The 11,613-nt window shown below is 33.8% G+C and overlaps 1 protein-coding gene across 1 annotated transcript; it reads right to left on the bottom strand.

The window, feature by feature from the left end:
- Window positions 1-8,117: 8,117 nt before the first annotated feature.
- Window positions 8,118-11,167, bottom strand: LOC149423008 (glucose dehydrogenase [FAD, quinone]-like). Its single transcript, XM_089632422.1, has 3 exons — window positions 10,941-11,167; window positions 9,814-9,984; window positions 8,118-9,719 (listed from the first exon to the last, which is right to left on the bottom strand). Exons 1-3 carry the CDS (start codon window positions 11,143-11,145, stop codon window positions 8,239-8,241), a joined length of 1,857 nt encoding a protein of 618 aa, XP_089488548.1. The 5' UTR covers window positions 11,146-11,167; the 3' UTR covers window positions 8,118-8,238.
- Between the last annotated feature and the right edge of the window lie 446 nt (window positions 11,168-11,613).

The raw sequence follows: 11,613 nt of genomic DNA on the forward strand, positions 1-11,613 counted from the left end.
GAAAGCCGTATTGATTAGGAGGGATAATACTGTGATTTTCAACAAACCATTCTAATCTGTTCTTTATCAAATGTTCCACTACTTTAATTAAACACGACGAAAGAGCAATAGGACGATAGGATGAGACTTCGGACGGATTTTTCCCTGGTTTTAAAACCGGGAGGATTTTTTGAACTTTCCAGACATCCGGAATAAATCCTGTTTCAAACATGTTATTAATTAAGGATAAGAAATATTCAACCGACATGTCGGAGAATGCTTTAAAGAAGCTATATAATATTCCATCAGGACCCGGAGAAGAGTCAGAAAGAGATTTAATTACTCGTTTTAGTTCACTAACTAAGAAAGGAAAGTCTAGCCAGTTAGAGTGAGATGGATATGAAATAAAAGAGGGCATTTCTTCACATCTGGCAACTGAAGGAGGGGCAATCTTATCAGCAAAACCTATAATAATTTCCTCCGGAATATGTTTGGTACGCTCCGGAGCATATGACGAACCGAATTTTTTTAAATTAGTCCAAACAGATGACTGGGGAGTTTCAGGAGACAAGTTTTCACAAAATTTTCGCCATCCAGACCGCTTTTTATTTTTCAAAATACGTTTAGTTTCTGATTGGACGCGTTTCACTGATAAGAAATTTTCAAAATACATGCATTTGCGGTAAATGGAAACTGCTTTTTTTCTAGAGTTAACAGCACGAGTGCATTCTTCGTCCCACCACGGAGTCGAATGTTTAGTTTTAATGTTAACTTTACGCTTTGGAATGGATTTTTCTGCTGCTTTTATAACTATACTAGGAAATAATTCACATTGTGTTCTGATGTTTCCAAGAGAAGATTTTACAGAGTGAACAAGAGAGTCTAATACAGAAGAAAAAAATCTCCAGTTCGCATCTTTCGTTTTAAATTTAAAATTATTGTTAATTGTAAAGGAATGCGAGATGGTTAGATAGTGAAAGAGGATTATAATAGGGAAATGATCACTGGAAAGGGGGTCTTTAAGTATGTTCCAAGAACATTTACGTATCACCGAAGATGAACAGAGAGATAAATCAACAACACTTTTCCTTTGTTGAGGGGGGGTGAATCGGGTTGGAGATCCGTCGTTTAAAATACATAAATTATGGGAATCAATAAAATCTAAAAGATTACGGCCAGAACGATTCGTTAATTCACTACCCCAAGAGGTAGAATGAGCGTTAAAGTCGCCCAGTAGCATATACGGGGGACGGATCTGAGACATAAATGATGACAATTCGTTTTCATCAAAAATAGTGGAGGGAGGGACATATATTGATAGTATTGTAATATCACATACAACAGCTGCTACTATCTGAAAAGTGAGAGAGTATGTTGTTAGAGAGAGTATGAAACATGATTGGTTTGAAAGGGATAGAGTCATGGATGATTAAGGCAGCGCCACCTTTACCATCCAGTCTATCATGTCTAAGACAATTATATCCCGAAATCTTAAATAGATACGAGGGTTTAAACCACGTTTCAGAAATAGCGGCAACTGAAATTTCATGTTCATCGAGTAATTTTACAAGTTCAAATTTATTACAGATTAGACTTCTGATATTCCACTGAAGAATTCTGTTCAGTTTCGGAGACATTAGGAAGACAGGATAGTAAAGATTTAATGCAATCGGCAGCGTTGGACGGTATATTATTGTTGTTTGAAAGAATAGAAATTAAGAGGGTAATTAAAGTCTGAATGAAAGCAGAATTTTCATTCACCACTTTCCCTAAATTAGGGGAAGATTGGGAACTATTTAAAGCACTCCCATTGAGTGTCTGAGATTTATAATTCCCATTTGGGTAAAACAAAATATCATTATGTTGATTTTTATCAATAGAAGCAATAAATTTTGGTTTTGGTTTTAGTGGTATAAAAATTGTTTCCCTGTGAGAAGATGATGGAGGAGATTTAGAGTAAGATAGATTGCAAGGAATTGAGGTAGATGTTACCTCTGCAAACGATTTTATTGCAGGTGGGAATAATTTTGATGCCTGGAAATAGGAAATGTTGTCTGAAGCCATTGATTGTTTAATATTCCTTTGTCTGGTCAATTCTGGACAGGCCACACTAACCGCTGTATGATTTCCCTTGCAGTTAATGCAACGTGGATCATTCGATGATTTTTGGCAAAGATCAAAGGGGTGGTCCTCTCCGCAATGAAAACAACGTGGAGGGGAACGACATATGGGTTTAGAGTGTCCGAAACGGCAGCAATTAAAACACTGTATCGTCGGGAATTTATATACTTCCACAGGGAGTGCGTTGTAATAAATAAATACCCGAGATGGCAAAGTTTGGCCTTCAAAAGTAATAACAACCGATTGTGAGGGTTTCCATGTAGTGGTTCCATTAGATGTATCTTTGTAATTTAATCTACGTGCTTTTAAAACCTTAGGGGTCACTTTAGAATCATTAAGTGCATCAACAATTTCAGATTCTGAGAGATCGGTTGGTATACCTCTCACTCGGCCCATTCTAGTAAGGTTGTAAGTTGCAATATAAGCTTTAAATTTGTGGTGTGAAAGCGTATCAATTTTTTGGACAAATTCATTTGCAAAGTTTGCGGATTTAAATTCTAGGGATAACTTATAGCGGCCTTCCGGCTTAATAGATCCGTTAACTATGCCAAGGTTATTGTTTTTTGAACTAAAAATGAATTTCCCGAAATCTAGAGGATGAATAATTTTTCCTTGTTCAGTACTTTGGACATTGACAATGAATGGAGCCGAGGAGGATGGGGAATAACTAAGTTCAGTATTTTTAGATTCTGATAATATGGTATCCTTACGAATTTCCTTAGGGTTTGAGGTTTCATCGGATTGCGAAGGTTTAATTTTGGGTGGTACATTAACACAGAGCGATGGTCTTCGTTTTCTGGAAGGGAGTATTATAGAAACATCCAATTCATACTCATCTCCAATATTAAATATGGACTCGGGGTCAGGAGGTCGATCTTCATCTTCCTCCATATTTATAAATTAATTAACAAAAAAAACAATAATACAGTCTATTTGATTGACTGTACACACGAATTTATCAAAACTTAAATATAACAAACAAATAATAGAAAACAAAAATGTAACAATAATTTCTTATCTGTACGAAGTCCGCGACAGCAGGTAGGCAATTCGTCAAACACAGAGCACGACTATCCACTACCGTAGTTCGATGACTAATCTATATCTACGTTAAAAATTATATCACATATTCAGTCAAGGAGGTAACAATTAAAAATGCAAACTGTCTTCAACTCCAACTTGATAATCATCTAACAATCCTGACTATATACAGATCTCCGAACATACACAATATCACCACGTTTACATACTCACTAAATGAAATTCGGACGATAGTTAATTTTATCATTTAATTAATTTTATCTTTATTTTATTTCTAATATGGTTTCTATAATAATATGCATTTTTTAAATTTTTCTTTTACCATAATAATTTTTTTTTCCGTTATATTTTATAATTGTTATTCTTACATAAATCATATACGACTACCATAATACGGGAATGAGGCTAGTATGGTAGTTGAGAAAATCACCGAAATTGTAATATTTTTTAATTTTTAAAATAAAAAAATTTCACTCGTGACTTGACATACAAAAAAATCAAAATACTGAAAACGCGAAAAAATCGTAATCACCGAAGGATCGGTTCAGTAATGAGGCCAGTATTAAAAAAGACTTAAAAAAAATTATGAAGTAGTCAATTCCTTGTGCCGATTCAATGATAATAATCATGGATGGCAACCTTCCCCTCAGGCAAATTATTAAGTTTGTTTAAACACCTTATAGTTTGAACAGCTTTAAATACATTAAATGAACGCTATGACCTTTATAGATACTGAATAAGTGACTAAAGAAATAAAAAAAAGTCAATATATATTTTATAGCTTGAAAATTAAATACTTTGTTGACTTCTTCGATCGCTTCTTCGTCAGTACAATGAAAAATAAAACATTATTTATAAGTAAGTTTATTCTTTTAAAGTTGATATAACCTAGTTTTTCGCTAATGTTTGCTTTTGCAGCGAAAATAATGTAAGATGCGTCGGTACATATAATTTAAAAAATATACAGGATGTCCGGAGGTAAAGTGCGCATACTTTGGATTGTGATTCTATATATTTGGCAATGAACTAAGTGATGTCGCTGACATATTTAATTTAAACTTCAAAACATTTAAAGCCAAATTAGTCCACCACTTTTTAAATGTAAATAATGTATGAGAAATCATTATATTTTATTTAGATTTTCTATTGTTTGTTTTATACTGTTTTTAAAAATGAAATTAAAATTTGTATGTACTTAAAAGCCCAATAGGGCGTCAATAAATAAATAAATTATGGTAAAAGTAAATAAAATAAATGATTATCTTTGAAAAATTAATCGAATTATTGCCTGTTCTAGGACAAAAAATTCGTGACATTTCGCAATTTTTAAGGAGATCGAAAATGTTGAATAATAATTATTGTTTGATATTATTTCGTTATAAGGTTATGTAGGTATAATTAATGTGGAACATCGGTTTTATGCATCCCACTGAGGTGTGTAGTTTTCAGCAGCTTTTTCACAAAGCGCATGTTCTTCCGTATTACCCCAGTTTCTAATACTATCACTCCTATCTAAAAAATATTTGTCGGAAATTGAAAATGTCTAAATGGTTACTCTTTTCAAAATAAAATAAAAATGTTACGAACTGGTACATCGAGAAAATCGATTAGTGTGGTAATTATCATTAGCAACTTAGCACTGGTGGCCTTGGGGTTCCTTTAACAAAACACATAACGATCTCATGATATGAATATCCGAGTACATATACGTTATCAAAACGATGGTCAAATACTTACGTTACTTAAGATATTTTCTAGTTTTTACAAAACCTAATATAATAATATTTTGTATCTCCCGTTTATCACCCGTTTGTGTTTTGAGGCACGTGTTTGTTTATTATCTTGACGAAGCGTGTCGTAATGGATTGGATGTGTGTAAAGGTGTTTTTCATGTACATAAGTAAATGTTGTTTAACATTATTTATCTAGAGATTATTGTAATATAAAGCGTTTTAATTTTTATTTGAACAACTTTTTTTTCATCTTTTCAAGGTTATATATCAATGTAATATATCATTGAAGAAGAAGATAATACTAATTAATCTGAAAGAAACATGAAACAGAACAAGACACAGAAAATAAAAAGATAACAGTCTCAACTGGGAACCGAACCCAGGATATCTGTCTTGACGGGACAACGTCTATATAAAATCGGACATGTTTATCCGAGACACTATCTAAGTTACAAACCGATTCCTTAGAACTTTGTGATAATTCAAAGATAGCTGCCGAAAAATATGGGAAAAAAATGAAAGATAAGATATTTAATTCTGAATTTGAAATATATCTGATTGTGCCTTTGGTCAAGTGGAGAAAAACGTTTTCCTGGTAAGATATAATCCTGGGTACGATTCCCAGTTAAGATCACTTTCTTATTATTTTCTGTGTCTTGTTCTGTTTCATCCGCTTGATCCGCTTGGATCGAGTGGGAGCGTTTTAAGCTTTTGGAAAAAATCCGACTCTCTAAAGTTAAAGTTAAAAGATAATCACGGACAGGAGAACTTGGTAACCACGTCGATAGAAGATCTCTGTTCAGTGGGGCACCTAGCAACACAGAAAACTCAATGTATTATTTATTGTTTTTGTGTTTAATTCGTAGAACTCCATTTAATTTTTTTTATAAATTTAATTTAGATTAAATTTGATAATATTATTATTAAGTTCTGCAAGTGTTTTAGTTTTTTATTATTGTGACAGCTGTTTCGGCTTACAAGGCCATTTTCAAACTGTGGTTAGTCGATATTTTTGGTTTGATAGCTTAGCTGTGCATTAATTATTCATAGTATTTAAGATATTAATTCAATTTAATTTGAAATGGGGGTCGAATACTCGATATATAACAACTTAATTTCACACCGGATAAAAGTTCTTAGAATAAAAAATGGATAAACAAATGTGTCTGCAAATAGATATCTTCGACTCCCCTCCCCTCGAGAATGGTTTCCTTCAAAATGCATCAGCAGATAAATCCTTACCTGGAGTGTTATAACTTTCCACAACGTGCTAAATAATAACTGTTAACAGTTATCTAATTTATTTCATTGTGTATAACAATAGTGTCATACTGTCCCATTAACAAACCTAAAACATCGTTGTGAAGGAAAATAATAAATATAATAATATAAGCTTTTTAACAGAATTTTAATAAATTTAAAATATTGTGAATATCGAACATTCTTAGACAAAATTGTACAAAGGCAAATTGTACAAATTTGATAGATGATTGCTGTTACCGACGAAACCTCGACTTTAAAAATGTGTTCATATAGCACCGCCATCTTTATTAATACCGTCCGAGCTAGAGAAAATACATTGTCATACTGTATACAGTTAAAAAGACCTGTTTTAGGACTTGCACAGGATTTGGCAGGTTTTTGGTAGGCCTACTATTAAACCCTGTTTAAACCCAGTGCAGGAAGTCTGTATTAATAAAGATGGTGGTGATTAAAGCCGTTACCAAATTCTGTCTTTATTGCAACTACACATAGATATCTTCAAATTATTCAACTATTTTTTTAGATCTATTTTTGTATTTTGGTCAACAAAATTTGATTAAGGGCACGTACGAATTTATTTATGCCAATATGCACATTGCATACAACGTGGTGCTAATACTTGAAATTTGCAAAAATGAGAGTCGTAAACAGTACTTCAATTTGAAAAGTGGAGTTGCATCCTTTTTTTGCATCCTGAAGATTTGCTCTTAGACGCACTAAGAAAGTTTCCAGTCAAGGTCCATATTTTATTGCTTTGTTTGTTGTTTATGCCAGGGGCGGTACCACAATCTGATATTTATACCACGTGACAGAACAGACTTGGCCCAGTACAGCAAGGAACGGGGTATGGTTCTGCTAAAGTTTATTTAGGTTTTCAAAAATCCACAAACATTTAATATCCTCTACATATTCCACGTCAGAAGCCATCTAGAGTACGCTTCAACACTGTGGAACCCTCACTATTCTACATATAAATCAATCGTAGAAAGAGTTCAGAAAAAGTTTTTGAAATACGTTTCTTATCGCATGCGAAATGCTGAAAACTGTGATCCTTAAAACTCTTGATCAACTCCGAGATATTAGAGACCAAGTAACGCTTTATAGGATAATTCATAATTTTATTGATAGTCCGTACCTATTACAAAATATAAATTTCAGATGTCCGTTAAGAGTTCATTGATAATGTTCAGACATTGATTTGTTCACGAACATAAATCTATTTTTTAATAAAGTTATTATCACTAAATAATAACTTTCTTAAAAAATAACATTCGATCGAGCAAGTAAGTATTATTATTATTATTACATTTCCTTTTTATTATAATTCTTATTCATACGCTTTCTTAAACTCAGTGCCGATTTCATGACTTAAATTTAGAGAGAGAGAACACAATTAAATAGGAGTATACTTTGTATCTGTAATGTTTACCATTTCGATCGACTTGCATTCTAAATCCTACGTACATCACGCTGTATTTTTGCACTGCCACCCATCGTGTATTGCACGGATACGGGGCCTGTATTATTGCACTGGCGCCTCACACGGGGACCCAACGCTAGATTACGCCGGGTTACCTTTATTGCACTGTTTATAACGCAAATAAATAAAATAACTAATACATCACTTGATATCTTCAAAATAAACCTAGGAATTTTCGGGAGACATAAATATTTATTCTTAACTTCTTTTTTTCATATTTTATTTTATTTAGCTACATAATTTTACATTTTATATCGAGTATATACCAGACCTTACAACATTGAGACATAACGTACGAAAAGCTGTGAGGCTTTTGGCTTCCTTAACATTTTTGTACCATTAATGTATTTAGTAAATGAACGCAGTCACTATTCACCATATTAAATATGTGTATTTGAGCGAAAACCTCAAATAGTATATTAAAATCCATAGTGTGGTAGTAATTGTTTGGAGTTAAGAAGAAATATTTTAAGGACAGCGTACAAGTTATCTATAATAAAGTGTTTAAACACAAACAAAATTTTGGATTTATAACATCACTAAACAAACGATTGTCCCGTGACAAATAAATGCAAACCCACAATTGAACATAGAAATCAATAAAGTGATGTTTGTGAAAACTTACTGCCAAGCTAGTTTAATCATATCGCTTGCTTTTTCAGCGATCATGATCACCGGGGCGTTTATGTTCCCACTTGCTACGTTGGGCATGATACTAGCATCCGCAACTCTCAGTTTTTGAATTCCGTGTACCTTCAATGTTGGATCTACCACAGCAGTAGGGTCTGTAGAGGGGCCCATCTTACATGTTCCCGCCGGATGATATAATGTGAAGGTATAGTGCCGAATCATACAGTCTATGTAGTCATCTGAATACAGTGGGCGGCTTGGACAGTTCGGATACGCGGTCGCTAAGATTTGAGAATTATACTTTTGGAAAGCCGTCGTATTTGCGAGGGAAATCGCAATCTTGACACCTTCTCGCAAAGTTTCCAAATCTCTTACATCTTGGAAGTAGTTCGCGTAAATCTTTGGTTTGTCGAATGGATTTTTACTACGCAATTTAATTGAACCTTTGCTCTTCGGCCTCAAAAGGATTGGGATTATACTCCAAACATCTTTATTATTATACGGCGCATATACAGTATTGTAGAAGTCATCAGTTAATCCATGAATTTTCTTTATTTGTCCGCCACCGTCTGAATTTACTGCTGCAGGTTGAAATTGCAATTGAATATCTGGAAAATCTCCTGAAGGGTCTGCATATTTAGTATTTACAAAACCAAAGCTTTCGACTCCACCCTTAATTGTTAATGGACCAGTTCCATTTGTGTATTGGTAAAAGTTAGATAAAGATAGCAACCGGCTCTCGACGACAGATACCGTATCGTTTATAAAGAAAGCCAACCCTCCAAGGCATACATGATCTTGGAGATTTTCTCCAACAGGCAAGTTCTTAATTACTGGAATACTATTTTTAACAAGTTCCGCCTGGGGTCCTACTCCTGACAACATCAAAATCTGAGGAGAATTGACGGCACCTCCAGAAAGAATGATTTCCTTCCTAGCCTTTATTCTGCGCGGTATTAAGTCTTTAATGAAATCTACTGCAGTTGCAGTCTTAGTTATTGGATTTATCACAATTTTGGTAACAAATGCACCCATTGCGATGTCGAGGTTGGTCCTTTCACGAACTGGTCTTAGGAATGCTTTGGCTGTGGAGCATCGCCTACCATCCCTCGTAGTACCTTGTGCTACCATGAAACCAGTTTGGTTAGCTCCATTCACGTCGACGGCAGGATAACCTTTTTCTACTCCTGCATCAACAAAGGCTTGAGCAAGAACAGTCTGATAAGGTGGATCAGATATAGTCAGGTAACCACCGGAACTGTGGTACTGAGTATTTGCAAGGGAAGGGTTCCTGTTGTCCTCAGATTTTTTGAAATAAGTAAGCGCGCTGGTTGCGCCCCATCCCGGATTGCCTGCAGACTCCCAAAGATCGTAGTCTTTCCAATTCCCTCGGATGTAAAGCATGTAATTGAGAACAGACGAACCTCCCAACGTTTTCCCCCTTGGCCACTGACACTGTCCATCTACCATTGCTGAAATGAAAAAAGAATATTCGTAATCAATAAACATCACCAACGAGGTTAATTTTAAAGAACATACTCATCATTTTGTATGTAATATTTTTACCTAAGCAAGTATCTCCTTGCGGTTCAGCTTTGTATTGCCAGTCTATACTAGTCTTCTGAAGGTAACCAGCAAATACTGGTACATCGCTGACAAAAGTCTCGTCAAGTCCAGCTTCCAGTAGCAATATTTTCCATTCAGGCACTTCAGACAGACGGTTGGCTATAACAGCTCCTGTAAAATTAACCACTTTTTACAAAAATTCACTAACTTATCCCGACATTTAAAAAGGTATAAAATATCATCATTATTGTCTGACAATGTCCTTGCAAGAACACAGAAATAAATGTAACATTGACATAATTTTCCTAAAATATCTAGGATTCATGATTGACCCTATTCTCATAAGACAACATCAAAGAAATAAACTCCTCAAACCCATACACATTTTCGTAAACAAAATAATTATAATATGTATGAAAATCATTTATAAATATGTTTTGTTTTTGCACTTTGTCAATCTATAATAGAATACAAAATCATTGTTTGGGAAGGACAACAAACTCTTTTATCGATCATATTGAAATCGCACAGATAAGTTTTTTTTAAATACTACTTAAAAAATAGTTGAATTACTGAGACAGACCATATAATCAACATTTAACTTTACATAATAACACCACTAAATTACATTTTCGACCAAAAAATCTTAATTTCAACAAACTCAAACTAACAAAAATAGACCAGTTAGAAAAGCTTAGGCACAAAAATTAAAAAAAAAAACTTAAAGACACAAGCTTTGGACAAAAACACCATAAATACAAGACAATAAAGGCATTTAACTATCTTACACTCTATGCATAAACGAGGGAAAACAGTTTACATTCAAAGTTAAGATTTGGTTTAATGAAAATTGTCAAAGAAAATTTAAAAAAAACTATTCTACAAAAACTAGCATACACAAGAAACTTTCGTATCTTATGATGTATTGCCCAACTTTTCTTACACGTCACATTTATAATTTAATTCACTGTGTGTTATAAAAACCGTAAAACTGGGCCCTGCCTGGGTAAAACATCTAGTGAGGCACACACTTTAAAACCTTATATTAATTCAGGATACATTATAATTATGATTATTTTGAGCTTCCGCTTAGTTTAATTCTCTTCAAACACATACAATGTACCTACCTGCAGAACCACCTCCTATAACGATGAAATCATATTCGGGAAGAAGCTCGAAGTTGGATGTGTCTGAAACTCTGCTGTCTGGTTCCAGAAGACTGTACTGTATAATCCCCGTGGTGGTGATTATGACCCCCAATATCCAAGATACTGCAACACCCGTTGTTGATGTCAACCCGAGGGTGCTGATCACCCCTGTGATTGTACTCATTTTTTACCCAAAGTTGAACAGCAGAAACTTGCTCACAAGCTGCAATATAAACGAATAAAAGGTTTTTTGGTGTAAACAATTATTACATTACCTCAATAAATTGAAAATAATTACTTTATAAACAATGCAAGAGATAAAAAAAATGACAATTCCTTGTAATCTTAGAAAAGAACATGAAAAAAATACATATAGATCTACATTTCCTTAGTTGTTGGTCCGTGTTTATGGTCGATGAACTATTAAGAAAAAGTGCGAACACTTACCTTTTCACGTAAATGTGCTAACCAATTTATAGAGAGCGATCGTTGGATCGTCAACCTAATAAAATGCAATATTTCCAAAACAATATTTTTAGCCACAAAAAAAATTGAATGTCATTTTCACGTCTTACATAAGAAAAAAAAACAATTTTGAAATATCAACATTGTATTCATTTTATTATCGAAAATTGTAAGGAAGCGTTTTTTA

This window comes from Hesperophylax consimilis, chromosome 6, assembly GCF_061612785.1.
Source record: "Hesperophylax consimilis isolate HC1 chromosome 6, BYU_Hcon_1.0, whole genome shotgun sequence".
NCBI classification, from domain to species: Eukaryota; Metazoa; Arthropoda; class Insecta; order Trichoptera; family Limnephilidae; genus Hesperophylax; species Hesperophylax consimilis.